At 36.7% G+C, this 23,238-nt stretch overlaps 1 protein-coding gene across 1 annotated transcript in view; it reads right to left on the bottom strand.

Annotated features, from left to right (window-relative positions):
- Positions 1-2,794: 2,794 nt before the first annotated feature.
- Positions 2,795-23,238, bottom strand: part of CNKSR3 (CNKSR family member 3) — a 99,747-nt gene continuing 79,303 nt past the window's right edge. The window contains 10 exon segments of the mRNA XM_032216684.1: positions 2,795-4,031; positions 5,236-5,325; positions 7,221-7,429; positions 9,928-10,046; positions 12,487-12,633; positions 14,342-14,410; positions 18,655-18,669; positions 18,671-18,700; positions 18,702-18,716; positions 20,608-20,727. Coding sequence (XP_032072575.1) covers positions 3,733-4,031; positions 5,236-5,325; positions 7,221-7,429; positions 9,928-10,046; positions 12,487-12,633; positions 14,342-14,410; positions 18,655-18,669; positions 18,671-18,700; positions 18,702-18,716; positions 20,608-20,727 — 1,113 coding nt within the window. The 3' untranslated portion in view covers positions 2,795-3,732.

Below are 23,238 nucleotides of genomic sequence, written 5' to 3' on the forward strand. Positions count from 1 at the left end.
TCTCCTCTATATCACAGCATTTTAGATATTCAAAGGCTGTTGTTATATTCTCTTCTCTTAGTCTTTTCTTCTGGAGCAACATACCTAATTCCTTTAGCCACTATCTATAAATCATAACCCATTACTATAAATGCAGGTAGTCCTTGACGTAGGACCACAATTGAGCCCAAAATTTATGTTGCTAAGCAAGACAGTTGTTGGCTTTTGCTCCATCTTACAGCCTTTCGTCCCATAGTTGTCAAATGAATCATTGCATTGTTAGTAACATGCTTGTTAACTGAATCTGGATTCCCCACTGACTCTTATTTGTCAGAATGTTGTAAAAAAAAGGTGAACACATGACTACAGGACACTGCAACCTTCGTAAATACAAGGCAAATTTCGATGACATGAGAATGCTGCAACAGTTGTGTGAAAAAAGTCATGTCAATTTTTTTTCACTGCCATTGTAACTTCAAACGGTCACTAAATAAGTCAAGCACTACCTGTACTTTAATCAATGGCCCCACAGTTGGAATGGTGAAAAGTAGACTTGGGGGGGGGGGGTTGCACTGTTTTGAATCTGTACTCTATAACTCACCAAAGGAAACACAGTGCTTGAGCGATGCAAACATCTCCGTAACAATTCTCCATGCCTTCGTTCAAAATAATCTTTGATATGTTTTTTCAGAACTTTTACTCTAAAAATAGTAAAATCAGGATTAGACTCCACTATGCCTCATCGGTTCATTTACAAATTTAAAAAGACAAATCTTCATTCAATGTAAGCATTACCTCACTCTTACAGATAGAAGGTAAAGGCTAAATGGGAGTCCAATCAGGATTACACATTAAATGTCAGATAACATCTCAACTCAGGGCTTCTTGACTCACAATCAGTAGTACAATCACCTTTTTCTCTCTTATTATTTTCAGTATGTACCTTCCATTACCTGCTAGCTAAGCTGGGAAAGGTTTTAAGGCACAAGATTCCTTCTTTTGCCACAGCAGTGGTTTCTGCCTCAACTTGTAGAGAAATTATCAGCTTGATTAAACAGACATATCAAAAGCATGTTAGGTCTCTTGTCCAACTTGTTGAAACCCCCAAGATAACTTGCTAGTCTTAGAAACATCCTCCTCTATCATTGTATTTGAACTGTTTAAATTTTATGAGAATTCTTTGTAGTATACTTATCCAAATTTTTATAGACATTTCTGAATTTCAGTTCCATTTGAGTTTTTGGGGAAAAGTGCGTGGAGGAAGTGTCTTTCCCTTTAGAATACAGGTAGTTCTCTATGCAAGACCACAATTGAGCCCAAAATTTCTGTTGTGAAATGAAATGTTTGTTAAGTGAGCTTTGCCCTATTTTATGACTTTTCTTGCCACGATTTGTTAAACGAATGGCTGCAGTTGTTAAGTTAGTAACACAGTCAGTTTTTAAATGAATCTGGCTTCCCCATTTGACTTTGCTTGCCAAAAACTTACAAAAGGTACATGACCCCAAGATGCTGTGACTGTCATAGATAGGAAATCAATTGCCAAGTGTCTGAATTTTGATCACTTGACCATGGGGATACTACAACTGTCATAAGTGTGAAATATGGCCATAAGTGACATGTCTATGGAGATTCTCAGTCATCCAGGTCATGGTTGTCTCAAAGGTGCTGGAACGGAATCTTTTCATTCCCCATCATTTCAGAGCTGAAGAAGCTCTGAAGCTCTTTTCATTCCCCATCATTCAGACAGAGCTGAATAAGCTTTTTGGAGGAGAAGTGAAACATCTTCAAAGAAAACCCAGAAAGTCCAGTTGCTTCTTGTTTTTCAAGAAGCAATTTGGGACAGCCACAAGTTACTTTTTCAGGGCCGTTTAGTGACTTGGAACAGTCACTAAATGAACTGTTGTAAGTCGAGGGCTACTTGCAAATATTTTTGATACAATGGGAACGCAAACAAAATAAGGCATGATGACTCCAGCATTACTGGAGTTTGTTGAACTGATACCACTATCAGGTTGGGTGTGAAAGCAATATTGCTGTCTCATTTTTGGCTCTTGACTACAAGGCATATTATGTTGATCAGCTTCAGTTAGCAGTTTGAATAGAATCTAATTTGCTTTGGCTTCATAGATTATGTGATGCCTATTTTCCAAATGTAAAAAAAAAGCCTTATTAGTTTCAAAATTAACATTTTTAGTTGATAGATTTGTCATGAACTGCCCAGTATACAACCTATGGAAGTCAATCCAATATTTGAAAGCAATGTAAAATCTACCTTTTTCTTTTTCATTGCAAATAATATACCCCAAAAGAGGTTTTTGGGAGTATATGACTATGACAAATCTAATAACAATGGCACCTTCACAGCTGTCCTGAAATCATCTAAATGAGTTAATTAAGTGAGATAAGATAACAATAGGTTCGTACCAGAGGTGGGTTTCTGCCAGTTTGGCCCGGATCGGGCAAACTGGTAGTGGCAGTGGTAGAGATGCACAGAAGCATCTCGCACATGTGTGAGCACACACGAGCGAACTGGTAGTTTAAAAAATGGAAGCCCACCATTGGTTCATACTCATTAGTAACTAAGGGAATACACTGAATGACCTCTAAATCCAAATAAATAAACTTTAACAGAAAAATACAGCACAATGCCATTTTTAAATTATTTTAAAAATGAACGCTCTTTGTGAAACTATACCAATACTCTTTTTACATTAAAAAACAACACATTCTTAGTCATTTTGCAATTACTTTCTTGCATAAATGGCTCCCATTCCAACCCAATGCTACGGAAATAATTGGGACAGACACAATTTTGTCTACCAGTGTTTTAACATAGCAAACTGTTTTAACAACATTGTCATTTATCAGAACTCAATCTTTATAACACAAACAACATCAACCCAGTTCAACCTTGACCCACCAGGATTCTCCAGAAGTCTGCAGGGTTTTAAAACACCACTTTGGTTAACAGCTATTCAGTCTTTTTTTATTTTTCCACAAGAAAATATACATTCCTTTAGTTTTTACCATTGTCACTTAAAGGGCGTATCGGTGACATGTGGTGACAATCTATGTCAAGGGGATCAAGACTGCAGCAGTTAAGGCAAGGATAACTCAAAACGGCACTGAGGTTTTAATAATTGGGATTGTACCCAAAATAGTGATATTTGTGGTGAACCAGAAGGACTGAAGAAAGCCTTCTCTTCCCTTAGAGCTGTAGCTTCCGTAGGCACTTGCAAGTTGCATAGTTTTGAAGCAGAATGACACCTTCTCCTTTCCTCTTCCTTGGTCAGATTTGGAGCTTAGAGGTTTTTCTCTCAGTGCTACAAAGCCTCCACGTATGAATAGCTGCATAGCATCTGAGCAAATGAAAGGCCACCTGACCTTAGGCCAAAGTAGAGACTGCTTCTGACAAGAATCCATTGATTTCACATTAGCAGTGACTCCTGAAGTTCTCAACCTGGACTGATTTCTCTGGAGGACTACGTGGAAGTTCTCTTCATAGGCAGGTGTTGTTGTTTTTTAAACATCTTGAGTTCTCCTCTGCCTCTCCAATAACTCTCCTCCCCTCCCCCAGCTCCACCAGTGAATCTGAGATAGCAACATTAGGGAAAAAGAAGGATTCTCTGAAGGAGGAGGAGGGGAATAAAAGACATAGCCACTAAATATCTCTTTAGGAAATAGAGATCTCTCGGACTGGAGAATAAAAGAAGGCACTTGGTGAGACATTCAGCCACTTTCCATCCAATCTACTCAATGAGTCAATAACCTCAACCTTGTGATCCAGCTAACCAGCAAAGAGGGTTCTGTGGAGGAAGATTTCGTGGACGTGGTCACAGGCGGCCTTTTAGCAACATCCTCCTGGAAAGGGATGGTTGCACTGTTGTGGAGATCCACGTTAACAAAACACCTGCTACCCCTGATGTAGTCGGCTCCTTTTACTAACTGTTTTTCCGCCACTGGTCTGGGAAATGGATGTTGCAAAGGGGAGTTTTCTTCAATAATGGGTGGGATTCTTTCATTGCTGAAGTATCGGCAGAGGGCATTTTCAGCTGGAAAACCAAGCAGAAAAGTCTTATAAGAATTCACATTCAAAAAGCCTGCAAAGACTAAGTAGCTTTTAATATTATGCCACTCTCCAGCAAACATGAGAAAATGATTTTCTCTGCCTGTTGTGCAGGAGGAATATAACCTGAACTGGCCTCCACATTTTTTTTTTATACTGACATTCCTTTTCTTAATCCGCTAAAACCTGAATCTTAATCATCGGGAACAGCACCAGCCCAAATGTTAATGAGTAAAGTTGTTTAATTCCTCAGTCTTTCTTTTGGAACTTTCCATTTATCACTTCTACCATCTCCATGCCTTTTCCTTCTAAGCAAGCTTTTGAAACACAGCAAACTGAGATTGCTTCAAACTCTGACACAGATATAGTGATGTAATGATGCACATTTGCATCCTAATGTTTGCTGCAAGTATGCAAGTCACACTTTCTGAACCACGGTGCATGTTTTGGACTTGACACACACAAATATATTCACACATCCCTTGCAAACGCCAATGCCCGGAAAAGGCTCTAGGAGACAGACATTTTCCTATTTCGGCCTAGTACTTAAGATTTGCTAGCTGTGAGCATTTTAAACAGTATTTTAGCAACAATGGAATGTCCCAACTTGGTATTCATCTCAAATGAGACATTAAAACCAGTGTTTGTGCAAAAGTCCACAATTCCTGCTAGGCTAAGGGCCTCAATATGGGTGACATCAAACTGTATTGTGATTTCATTTACGCTTCATTAAAATTAAACATAAGTCTTGATGTGATTACTCTCCAATTAAGCATTTCAAAATTTCCTCAATCTATCGCATTAAAAATTAAAATTTGGTAAGCATTTCCAGAGGTGTCTGATGCATACACCCAGGGCTTTCGGGAGCCATGGGCAGCCAGGGTTGTGCACTTTTTCTCTCAGTATAACAACAGATTATTACATTAATATCTGGAGTATAAGGTATCATCGAAAGCACCTCTTCTATTAGATTAACATAATATAAACTAAGAGTCAAATATTGCTTTGACATTTGCCAAAACAATGTCTAGTTTGCTGACCCCAGGGAGGCTATTTGATTAAATAAATATGATGCCTGTGTCTCTCTGCTTGGCAAATGTACAGAGGGAAATCTAACATTAAATTGCAACGTGTACCATGAACAGACATTCTCATTGGGAAAAGCCACTGAATGTCAACAAGTTTCTTACCTTTTCTCCCCATCGCTCGCGGCTTAGAGAAAGATTCTGCAGCTCCCGACCAATTTCCATCAGCAGGCATAGACAATGGGCGAGGCTTTCCTAAAAACCACAGATAGTGTTACTACAAAGATACTATTAAGTTATGTGTAGGTTCTTGGTGCTCTTTCAGCTTGGTTGTTTTATTGCAGACATTTAATTACCAGGCTAGGTAACATCATCAATGTAAGAGGGGGATATTTTTGCCTTGATGGTAACAAGAACCCAGTACTTCAACCCTGAGCTACATATACTCTCCTCCATGTGATCTGTGTGATGGCAATTATTGTGAGAAGACAACTTTAAACAAGTTCATCTAAGGCCAGCAGCTCCCATCAAGAGACCACTGGATTCTCACAAGCAAGACCTCTTTACGTCCTAATATCTAAAGCTAGACTATTTCAGTATATGGGAAGTTTATATAAGTTAACAAAATTCAGGTGTTGATTTACTAATCATTAATAATCTGCAGATGAACTGATAATTATTTTTTCACTTATTACATTAATTTGTATGCTATCCTAGTTAGCCTACAGCAAATAACATTATAAAAATACATTAAAACCCATTATGCCTACCCAGTCCCTCAGGTACCACAGCTTGAAATAATTCCCAGATCTGAAAAATCCCATGCATTTATCCCATGAAAAATCTAGTTAATATATCAGAGCAGTCTGCAGGAGAGTTGTCCAGTCTATTCTTGTCCAACAGGGAGCAGCTGACCTTAAACATGAATTTCTATGCATGCAGTAAGTGTGGAGAAGTGTGACTTTCATCATTCTTATCACCACAGCGTAGACCTAAATAAGGGCATGCACTTGTATTGAATTATTTTCATTCTTCACCTTCTGCCACCATTACTGTATGTCTCCCTGCAGTTGTTCTGTTTCTCACAATTCCTTGGAAAGCACTCATTGCACTCTATTTCCATATTCCTGGACTTGTGTGGCACAACTGACTGTCTTCCAAGGTGAGTAAAATGAGGACCCAGATTGTTGGGGACAATATGCTGACTCTGTAAACCGCTTAGAGAAGGCTGTAAAGCACTATGAAGCGGTATATAAGTCTTAAGTGCTATTGCTACTAAAGGATCCAGGCATCTGAGATGGACCACCTTAACTGATCCTCTACTTTTATCTCTTTGGCAGAGGGTGAGAACGGAACTAATTATTTAGAGTTAAATTTCAGCAACACATGATTTTGCAGGTCTATTCAGAAACAGCTTGATATTAATAGGTTAATATGGGAATTGTTCCTATGTCAGTGAGTATAAGACGGCAGGAGAAAAGTTATAAACTCCAGATACATAGCAGAGCTTACCATATTTTTCAGATTAGATGCATCTCCCTCCCCCCTTAAAAGTGGGAGAAAATTATGGTGCATCTTATAGACTGAATATGGGCACTTTTGGCCTCCCAATCCCTCCGTACATCGCTTTTTCATCCTCCCCGGCCCCCAAAAGCACTCTGCAGTGTTCCGTATATCCCATTTTTGCCAAAAACTGGCATGTTTTCTCCAAAAATGAGCCTGTTTTTTAGACTCCTAAGCCCTCTGTGCATTGTGTTTCTGTCTTTCCAGGCCCCCAGAGGCATTCTGCAGTCCAAAAACGCTTTTGGCGAAAATGGGTCATGCAGAGCACTGCTGAGTGCTTCTGGGGGCCAGGGAGGGTGAAAACACTACACACAGAGACAAAAAACTATTTTTTTCTTGTTTTCCTCCTGTAAATTTAGGTGTGTCTTATAGTCCGATGTGTCTTATAGTCTGAAAAATACGGTATATTTTAAAAACGTTTTAAGTAATTTCATAATTTTTCATAATACAGTATTTCTATCAGTTACAGATTCTCTATGTTTGAGTTTTCTAAAAAGGAAGAGTTTTTTAAAGAGTTTTTTTTTTCAAAGGTGTGGGTTAAACCTTCGGAAGAAGAAAAACCAAATATAGGCTCACGGTGTTCTCACCATAAGATGGAGTTTTCTCCCTCATCTTTGCTAGTGGAATATTTGTTTCTCTGGGATAGGCAGGCAATGGATCAGAATCTATCAGGGTAAACCTTCGTCTTCTACATTCCTGATCAAGGAAAGAATTGGGAGATTCTGCACCTTTAGAACCAGGGAGAGGCTGTCTGGGTTTATTGCCTCCTCCATAAATGAAGTTCCCCTTCTCGTCCCTGAAAAGATATGAGATTTAATTAGCAACATAAACAAAGGGCCTGAAACCCTGAACAATTCTAAGGCTATTCAGTTGCTACCTGAGAGATAGTGAAAAGCGTAAACACAGAAGGAAAACAAAAGGAACTCGGAGTTTATATGCCTGCTGCAATTTTGCAAGTTGCAGGGAAAAGTAGAAAATGTGGGACAGCCCCAGAATTAAATTTTCTTCTCTTCTGTTTTCTTTATAAAGTCCCATGATTTTACGGTGCAAGCAACAGCATGTTTAAAGATAACTCAGATATTATCACATAGTACTCAGACAGGCGGCTGAATAAATCACTGCGATCAAAAGAATGGCCTAAGTATTCTGCAATTCAATTGTTCTTCCCTAATATTGGCAGCAACTCAATAAATCATGCAAGAGACCTGACTCATAATTTTTCAATAAATTACACAATGAGCACACCTATATATCATTTCCTAATTTATACAGAGCAGAAGAACTAAACTTTTACCTTCCTTTAGTGTTCTATTAATGTTATATAAGATTTTTTTTAAAACAAGGGAATTACTGGTTAGTACTGTCAAATATTACAAGGATTTTTTTTAAAAAAATAAAACTTTTATTCTTTTTATAGGAAAACTTGCTGCGCACTTTTCCATCAGTATCCCTCAGAGTTCTATTTGTGATGGATGCATTATTTGGAAACTGACAGTAACTTCAAGGTAGCTTACTTTTTCCTTTTACAATATGTAAAAATACCAGTATTCAAAACCAATTAAAATTACATCCCAAGCTAGCAAATTTAAGTAATAAATAAAAAGTTGAAAAGGAAAGACAGAATGATTTGTTATCAAAAGCTGGAAAGAATGAAGCTGTTTCAACAAATCATTTAGAGATGTCATAGAACTACTGCATAAGATTGATTCTGACATCTTACATTTATTTTATTGCTGAATATCCAGGTGAGAATATCCATATGCAGAGTAAAACAATACTTAAAGAACAATTTGCTTCTGGGGACATAAATGATTGAACTAGATCTCTCACCCTCCCACTCATGTGACAGAAATGTTTTGGCAAATCTCTGAATAGTAGAATCTGAATGGAGTATTCAACATGTAGATTTTTTTTATCCAAAGCAAAAGATTCCAATTGAAGCTTTACCATGTTGCAAGTGTTGTGCATGAATATGTGCTTAATGTAAGTCTCCACACTAACATCAGAAGACAATTATCCTTTTTCACTTTTAAGTGACTTTGGCATGGCTATTTTGGCTTCCAATTCACAGTCTTAGCATACAGCATTCTCTATCTCAGAGGCATTTGGAAGGTGGGTAAGTCAAGATGGCAGGTACCCGTGTGATCAAAACTCCACCCCCAGAATAGAAGTGGGACCTTCTGACAGTCTTCCCAATAAACTAGACAGGCAACACACCCTGATGATTTGATTCTACTTTATTGTAAAACTACATTAAGAGAATCCAGCAAGTCTAAAAGTACAAACTACCCATTGCCACTTTTAACTGTTTGATCCATTAGACTGGGTTCTCCCTAAGTTTTTCTCTGACCATTAAGTCAATGGGGGCTCCTCCCTCTCTTGTCTGATTATTTCCTAGGCAAGACTTCTTCCCCCTTGTATCTCAAGGTCATCTACACATTCCACTACACCATCTTTTCTGCAATCATGCTCACATCTTGGCTTTCTGACATGCCCCAAGAATGCCCTTCCTGCTTTTTTCTTCATTCTGAAAAGCAAAACCAATGTTAGCTCTAAACGTAAGCTATTTAAAACATTTACGAGAGATGCACAGACATTTGCATCTCTTTTTATTTCCACATGCTTTTTTTATTTGAGTATAAATAAATGTGGCCTCCGCTAAATATCTACTGCAATCAAGCCACTGTGAATGCTCACGTCCTTTGAACCTAGATGAAGCAACTTTAAGTCATTTCAACTGCTTAAAGTTATTTCAGCACACCAACTTGGATTCAAAAGATTTAGAGTAGAGGTCTTCAAACTTGGCAACTTTAAGACTTGTGGACTTCAACTCCCAGAATTCTCCAGCTAGCTATGCTGGCAGGAAAAATCTGGGAATTAAAGTTCATAAGTCTTAAAGTTGCCAAGTTTAGGGACCCCTGATTTAGAGGCACAACCATTTAGAAAAGAGAAATAAAAACATCTAGTGCTAGACAGGAACCTTTTAGGAAGCAGAGATACATAATGGACAAAATGTAGGCGTTTTGCCAAGCACTACCCCTAACCAAATTATACATCTTCTAGTAAAAATTTTCTAGTAGTTTCTTTTTGTAGTAAAACCTGTGCTCTATAATTCTATTGACAAATATTTTTTCAGCCAACAGAAAATAACACTGCCGTACATTTAAGAGTTCAAAACTCTATGAAATACAAAGTAAATCCCATTACAACAAAGTAATTCATCTGGAAAATGAATGCCAAATAGCCAGATAATAATGAGTGGCTCTTTTAAGTAATATGTAGCTGTTGGCATACCGAGGTGCGTAGGGAACAGTTGGTGGTGGAGGTATGTAAAGATCCAGAATGGCTGGTTTCTCTTTCTTTAGTGATGTCTCCTTGGTGTTTTCTGATGATTGAGTTGGGTGTAGGCTGGTCTACAGGGAGAAGATACAACAGTTCTTAAATCATTTTAAAACTACAAATGCAGTCAGGCCAGTTTCTCTACCATATGCTTACGTTATTCTCCATTCCTCATTTTTATCTGATTCACTGGAAACTGGAAACAATGATTACTTTAAATACTTTATTTTAGGATAATTATTCTTGGAATGTTATCATATGCTAACTAGCTAGGGTTGTTGACAATAAAGACATGAACAATGTTTTAAAAATAAATACTCTGTCCCACACACAGGTGCCTTTCATTTTTTGTGTTCTATCATGTTGGACTTAGGTTTGGCCAAAGTCTTTAAGCCAAACAGAAGTACAGAAGCAGTTTTAGGAATACAGAATTGCTTTAAAACATTAGGCACAAATTAAGAATTAAACATTGGGCAGAAATTCAGGTTTACCCTACTAGAGACAGATGCTATCTATGGAAGGTTTAAGATTGTTCATCAACATGGAAGCCATTTCCCCAATATGATCTTTCCCCAAACCTCCTCAAGCATTCAAGTGATTAATCTCATAGGGTAATTCAGTTAGATTCTAAGTATTTCCCCTATATATGGTTCAGATCCTAAATAACTTGCAGAAGAGTATAGATTTTGTTACACTTATATAGCATGAATTAATATTGTAAAAAGAAAACCAAGATATTGTTTTTTAATTTTTAAGGCGCACTGTTTTCCTCAGTGGATTCTTTCTTAGAGATATTGAATTCCCCCTTCCCTTGCCATTATCTGCTTAGACCCCAAAGAAATTCTCTTTGAAAAGATTTTAATCCCTGTATCTTCCACACCCTTTTCCCCTCCCAGGTTACACAATGCCTCCAGTTTTGCTAATATCAGCAATTGGCACTTCAAGGGGGAACAGCATAATTCAGCATAACAGCATAATTCAGAGAGGCTAATAAAGATTAATCTTTGACAAATGCAATATTTGGTCACAATTTTTCTACTCTCCAACTATCCACAGTTATTTCCTGAATTCAACTTTTGCAAAGGAGTATAAACAATTCAGCTCAAATAGCCTTTTAGATATCCACCCCAGTTAAGAATGTTCTGGGAGTCAAGGGAAAAAATTATTCTTCCCTATTTTTTTAATTTCTTTTGTGCAGTAAAATAAGATTATTATAAAAGGAGACTTCACAAATTCATTTAAATTTTTAAAAAACGCTGAAAAACTATTTTGATAAAATCAGCCATTATGACCTACCAATTATTAAATTTGTTTTATATTTATTTATAAACATACACACACTTGCTACTAATTATACTAATGATACTAATATATCTCAGTACATTTCAGACCTTTTCACTGGCTCTCTTGGAGATTTTGTATTTTTTGTTGATTTTCTTGCTTTAAAAAAAAAATTATTAGCCACCCAGATTTGTTTAAAACGGACAATCGCATTAAGTAAATAAACTCAACCTATCTAAAGGAACTGTTTAGATGTACTATTTTTGCTTTAGTTATCTTAGAATTAATATGTATTTACTGCATTTTGAGCTAATTTGACCGGGTTGATTTGTATTTACTATATCGTGTTTTTTATACTGTGATTTTTTTAAAAAACATGTGTTTTTAAAAAATCATCTTCTTAGCTTAATTGAAAAATTCTGTTATGAGCTAATGATGCTGTAAAATGTTTCAAACGCAGAGCCTGCTTCATTTCCACCTCCCATTATAATCTATAACAATCAAGTTTACACCTTTAAGTGTGCTATCATTCGAGCTGACTCCTTTTCTTCCTTTCATTTTCTGAAATCAATGTTGGAACATTTTAAGTAATTCCTGAGTCCCTCCTGGAGAAGGGCGGCATACAAATAAACCAAATACAATAAACCAAATACAAAGGAAATAGGGGAAGAGAGATGTAAGCAATTCAAAACTGTCTTTTGCAAGACAGTCCTTTCTGCAGGAATGTATGTAAATGAAAGATCACAGAGTCAAATGCCAATGATTAAAAGATTTTTAAAAAAAACAATCCCCAAAACTGCATACGGGAAACTGGAATATAAGAATCACAGCTACTCTAAAATCTTAGTTTCTGACATCCTAATTTTTCACGTTATGAGAAGCTATCTTTTTGTTTTTGTTTTTTTTAAAATAGAAGATCACCGGATACCAAACAACTTCAACCAGTAGCAGTATGAAAAATAACAATTCAACAAGGACTCTATCTAGTGCTTATTTTGCATGGTTAAATGGATCACACACAAAAAAAGTACATATGTTTTCCAATATGAAAACTGCATTTATGATAACATTTCTATCCCACCCTAGCTTTGTAAAATCCAAAGTAGTTTGCATAATAGCAAAATTTAATTAAAAAGTTCTGTCACACATAACCAATTATGGAGACAAAATATACATATTCAGTAAATAAATAAATAAATAGGTATATATAAAGGGGAAAAAACTTCATATTACCTGTACAAGTGGTGGTTTCCACCTCAGATTTTTAAGCGGCGCGGGGGTAAAATTAAAAGACCCTGTATGGCGTTTCTTTACTAGGAGAGTAACTCCAGAAGGATTCTCACGGAGCTTCCTTACGAGATTTTTCAACTGCCACCCCACCTTTTAAATACACAACATATAAATCATTTCATTAAATCCAATTTAAGAAATGAATTCTAAATAAGGGCATCTTCAATACATCAGAAGAAAGTCAAAATGTTTTCCATTGCTATGGTTTGTGATTTTTATTTTTATTTTTGCATGCTTTCAAGAGTGTAAGTAAAAAGTCTTGATGGATACACTCTTCTTCTTTGACATGAAACAGTTATGGACAAATAGGATATCACTAATCTTAGGTATATTGTTTCTGTGAATCCCTTGGATGTCAAATGTCGAATAGCTTTAGAGGAAGAACCATTGTGGAATAAATAATGTAGCTACAGGATCTACGTCACCCCAAGTAGGTAGATATGGTTAATTCATGTGGAAGATGAAGTGTTACACCAATAAACTCTCTCCAGCTTTCTTGAGGATATTAAGTATTTTTCTGTTAACAGACCACTTCCATTAGTTCTATAAACTTTCAAGCCACTTGGACATTTTAAGAGCAAAAATAACTAGCCAATGCAAGAATTAATTTTGTCTTTTTTTAACCACTAACCATAACACTTTGATTTTTCTTTTTTTGCTTTTTGGCAGAGACTATGATTACTGTTAAGTTAGGGAAGGCAAATAATAAACAGGGAACAAATTATCCTATCCTAGGGCAAAAAAGAAATAACGATGGGGATGATGATGATGGCCATTAAACCTGAATACAATTTCAAAATGGAAACTGCCACCCAAATTCCTGTTCCTCCAAAGCTCTCTGTGCGTCCTTGGTTATGATGGAAAGGCACAAAGCCTTTTTTACTTAACTGGCCAAGAATATAATATTTAGTGTATGTGCTGCTTGACTATATTGCTCAAAACTTTTAAGCTGGCAGACAACTAGCAAAGCACAAAATCACATAAGGCAGAGAGAAACTGTAAAGCAATAAATAAAATCCTTTCTTTGAAGTGGAAATATTTCCCATAATAAAATGCTAATTCTGCTAAATAGAGATGCATTTGTTTATACAGTTTAGTATTCATCATAATTGTAATGATTTGTAATTGTAAAGATGCCAGAGGCTGCATTCATGGACATTTACAACATTCCTTGCATAATGATCTTAGACATTTCGCTTGGATAAATTCATAAAACACTTAATAATCCATGAAATGTTCTCAGCAGCCAACAGTAAGTTTGTCAATCAGAAAGGTCGGCAGTTCGGTGGTTTGAATTCCTAGCGCCGTGTAACAGAGTGAGCTCCCGTTACTTGTCCCAGCTTCTGCAGTTCAAAAGCATGTAAAAATGCAAGTGGAAAAAATAGGAACTACCTTTGGTGGAAAGGTAACAGTGTTCCGTGCCCCTTCAGCGTTTAGTCATGCCAGCCACATGACCATGGAGACGTCTTTGGACAGTGCTTGCTCTTCAGCTTTGAAACGGAGATGAGCACTGCCACTTACGTTGGAACAACTAGCACATATGTGCGAGGGGAACCTTTATCTTTACCTAAGTATCTCTATTTTTTAATAAGAATCAATTATTCAAGCCTGTGTTTTCTTTAACCAAAGTGGTTTGTGACATTTAATTCTTTTTTTTAACAGATGGTTTTGCTACTGAACGCATTAAGGTATAAGCAGTGTTCCAGTGTAAAAATAAAGGAATGCAATAGTAATTCAGGCTAAATTTTGATTCTAAGTGGGATCTTTTGAACCACTTCTGCTGTGATCATCTACTTACCACTGTCTGCCGGTTCACCTGAATCACTTCGTCACCAGCATGGATTTTCTGAGACCGATCAGCAGGAGACTACATAGTATAAAAACAAAGAGAACAAACATTTCCAATTTAAAAACCTTCAAATGATACACAACCTTTGGCAGAAAAACTATATAAATGGAAATGTCTGCAGTGTTTCTGTATGAGCTACAGCTCCAAAGGCAGGCCCCCTACAATTTACTAGTCATTAAATAACTAGCCAATTGTTAAAACCCAAAAAGGACTTTTCTTACACTGAAACAAAAGCTAGCAATTGAAAAGGGGGGGAGGGAGTTCATTTCAATCTGCAGAATTCTTTTCTATTTCTCTAATGACACCTGAAATTTAATTATGCATCCCTAACTGAGGGAAAAGCCACTTGATTCCTGACAATATTCAACCTGAAAGAGAGAATTAAAAACTTTAATTTTTAATTCAGAGTTCAGAGATCCTAGGAAAAGAGGTGAATTGTTTCATTCTCTATTAGCAGGCAGCTTTGGAGTCAATCAACATATCATGTTGATGGAAAATATTTTTTGCTGAAGAAACAAGAGGAAAATTATTCCAGAATTCCTTTATGTGCCTTTAAAGTCTGCGGCAGAGACTCCATCAGAGTGTGGGAAGAAGAGCAGAAAGTTCTGCTCTGCTGGCAAAGTTAGTAAGACAATTAGGAGAATTTTTGCTCAGTTCTACACTACAAGGGACACAAAGGGACGTGGTGGCTCAGGGACTAAGATGCTGAGCTTATTGATCAGAAAGGTCAGCAGTTCAGCAGTTAGAATCCCTAGTACCGTATAACGGGGTGAGCTGTTACTTGTCCCAGCTTCTGCCAACCTAGCAGTTCGAAAGCATGTAAAAATGCAAGTAGAAAAATAGGAACTACCTTTGGTAGGAAGGTAACAGCACTGCATACGCCTTTGGCATTTAGACATGCCAGCCACATGACCACAGAAAAGTCTTCACACAGTGCTGGCTCTTTGGCTTAGAAACGGATATGAGCATCGCCCCCTAGAGTCGGAAATGACATGTGCAGGGGAACCTTTACCTTACACTACAAGGAAAGGAATTCTGCAGACTTTGTTTGAAATGGCTCTGCAGCTGCAAATCTGTTCCAGTGATTCTCTGACAGATCTCATCATAGAGAAAGAAAAAAAGTTCCTGAATTGACCTGTGTGACTCAAATCAGCTGAAACCAATGGCTCATTTCCCCTGTTCCCTTATCAGGTGCAATGCAGGGCAAGAAAAATTCCCTTAGGGCCATCTGAGATGGAAAATCTTATTAGGAAAGAAATCCCCACCGTCATCGGACTGAACTAAGGCATTCTTTTCTTACACATCAGCATTAAGAGGCAAAACTATACATGTTGCATCCTTTCATAAATGGAAGCTCTGGCGAAAGAGAGGAGAGACATTGGGAAACATACAGACTCCAAGATAACTTCCTTTTAGTAACAACATTCCTTTCAGGGACCTAGCCGATCTCCCTCTAAACAGACAACTGTAGACATTGCGTATCCAAAACACATTCTTTCTGAATTGAGAATTAATTTGTTAATAAACAAGAGGGGGGGGGTGGTTTGAAGCCCAATCAGCTTTCATCACTAGGATTTGGAAAGTGACTGGAAAGTTTTGTTTGGGTCAAAACATTCCCATCAAAAGCAGGAAATCAAAAGTCATTTAAAACAACTTGGAAATCCTGTCACCTGACAGGAATTGGACACATCTCTCCATGGCACTAAGAGCTGCTATGTCAGAGATGCAGCTGGATAGATACCAAATGACAGGAAGCCAACAGAGGCAAGACGCTGTTCATTATACTGCTACAAAGAAGAGAAAGGACGCTTATCTTAGCAACATGATTTCTCAGCAGAGATCTGGAAACCCAAGAAAAGAAGGTTACATGCTTGTGAACGCCAACTAAGGTTCCTAGCACTGATTCGTTCAACAGAAAACATAAACAGTCAATCTAAAAAGGCCAGTTTGGCATGGTTAGGAGAAAGATTTGAACACATCCATTCCTTAGGTGTTTTATATGGTTTGGGATAGGAGGCAAAAGAATATCTCAATGACAAAGGCCACACTGGCTGGGGAGAATGGGATTGTCATCCAGTTCTATATCTGCAGTTCAATGGGACAGTGACATGGTAGAGAATAGAATCGTTATCTTTCTATTAAGGGCAAAAATGAACTGGAGCTCATAATTAGTTTTCCCCACCCATTAATTAAATCTCCATGGCTTTTTCCTTTTCAATTCTAGAGATGCTATGCATTTAAATAACTCTCTCTCTCTCTCTCTCTCTCTCACTCTCTCTCTCTCTCTCTCTCTCTCTCTCTCTCCCTCCCTCCTCCCTCTCCTCTCTCTTATTTTAATAAGTTCCTTTGATTCCCAGGAAGCCTATGGACTCTTCCATGCCCAGTCTAAATATCCTGCTGGTGTTTTCCGGAAGGAATAGAGTGCACTACTGAGCATGATTTTGCTGAGACTGCATTTTCAGTCTAAGCATTTGCTCATTCTGGGAATTCCAGTTGTACAACCCCAAGTAGCATTAGAAAGACTTTTACTGATTTGCATACAGCAAACTGAACTAAAAGGTGGATATAGAACAGATAGTCAGTCATGCACATGCTAAATTACTGCTGCCAGCAATAAGATAATGATAACACTATGAAATCAAAATAAATGAAAATATACACAAGTAGTTGCTTTCTATCCCATTTTTTGCCACTTTGGTAGAAGAAATGGCAAACTGAAAACAATGGAGCTTTGATGACTATATGGACTGCAATGTTCCAACAAATGGACATGCTCTTCAGGATTCTGGACTAGGAGAGATTTGGAATTGTCCACAAGTATCTTCCGGGTGATGGTACCCTGTTTCCCTGAAAATAAGACCTAACCGGAAAATAAGTCTAGCATGATTTTTCAGGAGGCTTTTAATATAAGCCTTGCCCCTCCCCCAATTAGCCCCAGTTAAGATTGGCAGCCAGATGGGCGCATTTAGTGCCGTATTTCCCCAAATTAAGATCTAACCAGAAAATAAGCCCTATACATCTTTTGGAACAAAATTATTAAGACCCAATGTTATGTTTGGGAAAACACGTAGTCTCCAGCAGTTTTAGAAGTCCATATGAGGGATCCCAACCTTTGCCCAAACTGTGATTTTGTGTCTTTATGTACATAGGGTTCAAATACTTCCTTCTTAACCAAGTTTGGAAATGGCTGGTTAACTGCTTTTCAGATTTTAATCAACCTTCAAATGGCAAGATTTGCTATACCAAATGAGTTTCCTATAAATACAAATTTAAGGACTGCATTTGGAAGATGATATGGAAGAGGAACACATTTCAAAGGATAGGATTGAGACTGATCGGAAAGTGATTTTAAAATGACTAAGGGCTGTAGAAATGATGTAAGGACACTGGATATACAAATGAAACTTTCTGATAGCTTAACAGACTAGCTTGACAACTCTTTGGTCAAGAATCAGTTACACCCTATGTATGTGTCCTGAGATGGGCACTCCAGGTCTCTAACGCCTGTGAGTCCAAGACAACCCTCTATACCTTACTCCCTGAAGTACAAGGGGCTTCCAGCTTTACTTGTACTTCACAATGCAGTTAAAACCATCCTGTTCAGATGGACCTCTTGGTATAGGCTATATTGGTAGTTGGACTGGACTATATTGGTAGTTGTTTAGGTTGTTTAAAAATAATGACCTGGATAACTTTCTTAGGCCAGATTTACAAGAGACCTATTAAAAGGTTTTTTTTTAATTTGTTAAAATGGGACAAGGAAAAAATGAAAAGAAATCAACCTCTAGGACATTTCTGAGGGGATTAAGAATCAAGAGTGTTAAAAATAAAGTAAGAATATAAAAATATCAAGTAAAGTAAAAGGAATATGAAGTTAGTTTATTGGACCAAGATTTAAAATAGTATATGCTGTTATCTCTGGTAATCCTTAATGGACTTTTGCTGACCAGGACTGAATGTCAAGGTTTTAAAGATTTATGTATAAAGAGATGGAATATGGGGAAAAGAGAAGGTGATAAATTACTAAAATTGTTTATATATGTTATGAAGGAAAAGTTTTTCTTTATATATTCCATTTTTTAATTCTTTTCTATACTTTTATTTTCTGCACTTTCTTTTCCAGTTTCTATTAGTTCTTATCTTTTTAATTATAACGTTTAATAAAACTACTACTTTAAAAAAAGAATGTTTTGCTTTTGGTTCAACTTTATCACAAACAGTTAATGTTAATTCCCTTTGATGTAGTCATTAAGAATACTTACATTTTCTGTTGTCCCCAGTTACAACATGTAAACCATCATAAGTAGAATTTTATGTACATTCCCTAAATTGAGAAATAGAAAGATAAAATAAGCATAAGAATAATAACAGCACATCCACAGTTATACCTCAAATGCTTTCAGACAATTATTTCTGAGGAACAGTGTGGCTGATAATACCACGCTGGAGCCTGCCCCAAACCAGCCCTGTTGAATTGTGTAAACAGAGTATAGCCTCCTTTGGAGAAAAAAAAGGAAAATAAAACCTGCTCACCTACGGAGGTCAGAATCTAAACAAAAACTACTTAACACCAAGACCCTCCAAATCATCATGGAGCAAAGTGATCTCAATTTATTTCTTAGGAGAACATCACAAACAGAAAATTCTTGAATGGCTCAAGGGAACAACTGTTTATTTGGATCTTTAACATGGGGAATAAAAAGGAATATTTATGTTTAGTCAAGGTGGCTTGATGTTCTGTTTATCTATTTTTCACATTTTGAATCACCCATCTCCCTTAGTGTCCTTCATGTTATTTTAGGATGGTATTGTTTTACTGAATCTGTGCTGGCAGTACTTACTCCTACTTTTGTTATTATTGATGGGAATTGGGCGACCTTAGGTATCTAATGAATAAAACAGCATAAAATGATTTATCTGTATATAAAAGTTGAACAATTTGATTTATTGTAGCATACTATATGCATTGCTTGTCATGCTCATTTTGAATTGTATAATTGAAGCAGTATATAAGCATATGTGATGAATAAATAAATAATATACAAGGGTATGTTTCCCCCATATTATGTTATTCCCCCATCTCGGTATTGAGATGAGGGACCAAAATGAGTGTGGGTCTCGTGGGAATGGCTGAAAATCTTTAGTCTGAATATAGCCTAGAAACTCTTCAAAATGTATATATACGTGCTGGTTGTCAAATTTAGCTTTTTAAGATGTTTTCTAAGCTAGAGCATAGATCACCAAGAGGTTTGCAATATTTCAAATGTTCCTCTAAAACAAATCAATTTCAATATAATGAAAACGTTAATATTAATACACAAATCCTCTCTTGATATCCACATTTTTAGCATGACAAATCTTAATGGGACTCCATAATGACGTTTCAGGGCCAATACAAAGAACCCTGTTTTTAAGTGTTTCTCTGTTCTCTTGTATATAGTAGAATACTTCCCTATTGAAAAAAAAATTAAAGTCCTGGACATGAAGAATTACAACTTTTATATTTCAGTTTGCAATGTAAACTAATTATTCAACTAATTAAGAGGGCACTTAGGTTTAGGTTTATGGTTTATTAGATTATATGCCGCCCTTCTCCCAAGGACTCAGGGTGGCGTACAACATTAAAAGAAATACATAATACAAAAGTTAAAAAAATTAAATAGAATAATCCAAACAAACCCAATAAGAATTGACAATAACATTTAAAAAAAAAATTTTGAATTAAAATTAACAATGACCAATAATTTATTTTGTTTTGTTCAGGCCAGGCTGGCTTGCTGGAAAAGCCAACTTTTTGGCACCCTGCGGAGGCCAACTCTGTGGGATCGCACTGGACGATGGGAGGCTACTGGTGGCAGTAGGTGGTCTCACAGGTACCCTGGGCCTAAGCCTTGCGCTCTTAGCCAAAATACTGTCATAAATAGGAATGTCCACAGGTCTGTCTGTCTTTGTTTGTTTTGTATGTATGTATGTAAGAGGCAAACAGTGAAGAGAAATGTCAAGATGGTGACCCACTCCTTTTATATGTGCATACACGCTGTGGACAAGATACATATTAAAAAGGGCAGGATTTCAATTATGCAATTATAGCCTCCATCTTGACTTTCTTTTACCCTTCCTGCTTTGAGAAATAAAGTAGACTTTGTTATTTTAAATAAATTTAAAGTAGTAGCTGGGAGCAATTGAGAAGAGCAAGAAAATGCAAATATTCTTACCAAGCCTTCCCCAGGTTTGATATTGTTTAAATGAACTTCTTCGAGACAGGCACCCTGACTTATCAGTGGATCAGTTGTTGACCTGATTGTCTTGTCACAGATTCCATTCAAAACCTTTGACTAGAAAAAAGAAGAAGAAGAACATGCTTTATACATTATTTCAGGAGGTGGAGTGCTGGTCTCATGCACAGCCCCTCCAACAAAGAAAATAACAACCTAAATTAAGAATAGCTAGTTCCAGAGTCATAGGATACATCATTCTGCTCAAAATTAACTTTCATTAATTTCATTGGTAACAAAGCTGTGGTACTTTATTTCAAACTAAAAATTCTACAGCCATAATATAAAGTCATTTTTAATTTTGGACACATACGATCCAAGATGGCTATAACTGTTTATCATCCACAAACCTGGAAAATAGTAAATAATATTTACTGGCAATCCTCTGGGACAAATGATACATATAGGCTGAGTCCAATTAACCTGAAAACCATGAATTAACCAGGAGATTTTCCTCTCCCGTATCTAAGTCAGCTTTCCGTTCCCTATGCCCAATCAGATGTACTACAAATGTCCAATCAGGGCGGACAACAGCTAGGAATTACTAGATTTACAATCTCATCTCATATGGAGAAAATCAAGTTAGAGGAGAACATTTCCAGAAGTTCGGTCACCAACATTAACCAAAAACCTGACTTTATAAAGAAAAAAAGTTAGTCTAATTATCTTAGTGGTTATTAAATTATAGAATTTATGTCCTAAAATACACCAGAAAATCCAGTATTAATCATTTAATATGCATTTAAATAAAATTTAAATGAATTCTGTTTGAGTTGGCAATGTTACTGTTTAGGTTTTAACCTTTATAGTATTTACTTATTTCAAAAATAATGAGATTAGTTGCCTTGGATTCCCAAATATGGATGCATATTTCAAATGAAAGAACATTTTATTGCCTTGTTTGGAATCCCAAACTTTTGGCTCGGAGATGCAATTTAACAATACCGCGGGGAGGGAGGGATCAAAATTAGATCAAACTGAAGCTGGCCAAGGCGAAGCGGATTTTAGAAAGGCATTGAAGAACAAAGTCTTCCCATTGTGGATTTTTGCTATTGTGATCCCTGCTTCTGAGTTGACTCAGCAGAATATTTACAGCATGAAATGGAGAAAAAAAGTCAAACTTCCTCATCCACCAAATGCATAGTATACAATATATATATATATATATATATATATATATATATATATATATATATATATATATATATATATATATATATAACCACACATCAAGATCATAGGGAAAATCTCTTCTCTTCCCTACACTGTACATATACTGAATGGCTAAGTCTCTTTCCTCTAAACACATCCCTTTCCTTCTAAACTAAAAAGCTCCCCCAAAGTAATTTGAGGGAATATTAACAGTCATAGCATGCTCAATTGAGGATCTAAGGAGAATTTTCCTCCTGTCAAATAATAAGGAAAAAGAGCCATGGTGGTGATGTGGTGGTTAGAAAGTAGTACTGCAGGCTAACTCTGCTGACTGCTACCAGTTCGATTCTCACCGGCTCAAGGTTGACTCAACCTCTTATCCTTCCGAAGTCAGTAAAATGACGACCCAGAATGTTGAGGGCAATATGCTGACTCTGTAAACTGCTTCGAGACAGCTGTAAAGCATTATGGAGTGGTATATATATCTAAGAGCTATTGCTAGCCAAGAGCATTGAAACCTGAAGGCAGCAGCAAACAGGGAAGTGAAAAGATGTTCGACACAATTGTAGAAGGCACAGGAAGGAAAGACCAAGAGACAGTCTTCTCAAAAGAATGCATCTTTGCACCGTCAACATCTACAATGTTATCACTGAATGATAAACACTCAGAATTGTTTCCACATCATCTCACATTTTAAAAGGATGCAATGGTTATATATCATGAGGCAAAACAGGATAAAATCATTAGAATGAGGCTGCAATTATTCAATGGGCTCTCAAACAAAATGTCACTCAAGAAAACTAGAGGGAAAGCATCAGAAGATAGGTACAGGTTTGGATGTTGGACCGTGTCTCAGAATCTATGTGCACAGGTACACAATTGTATGCAGGAATGTTTACGGTCAAATCATTTGAAAATTGAAAAAAATAAAATATTGCCAGTCATAAAAGGCATATTGTAACAGTGAAGTAAGAAAACAAACTTCAAAGATCTTTGTGAAACATTATTTCAGTAAATCAAGGAATCATCAAGAAGAAGAATAAGCTTTGAGAGCTGCTGAAGTCAGTTTATAAATATAAATATCCCCAAATTAAAGAAAAGATACTCCTATAACAAATGAATGCAATTACCCTACATGTGCATCTCCATTGTCAGTCAGAATAATGTATTAATCTCAACAATCAAATCAATTGAAATTCTCCAACACTTATCTAATACCTATCCAGCCTTGTACTTCCAGCTTCTCCTTGCTATCAGTGCCCAGTTTTTATCCCTTATTCACCAATATGTATGTATAATTTCAAACCTAACCTTGTATTGTTGCAAGTTCTATCTCCATAAGTGTTGCAAGTTCCACCATAATTTATTAGAGGAAAAGCAATTATCTGTATCTTGCATCTCATACAAACAATTATAGCC

This window comes from Thamnophis elegans, chromosome 4 (genome assembly GCF_009769535.1).
Source record: "Thamnophis elegans isolate rThaEle1 chromosome 4, rThaEle1.pri, whole genome shotgun sequence".
Classification (NCBI taxonomy): domain Eukaryota; kingdom Metazoa; phylum Chordata; class Lepidosauria; order Squamata; family Colubridae; genus Thamnophis; species Thamnophis elegans.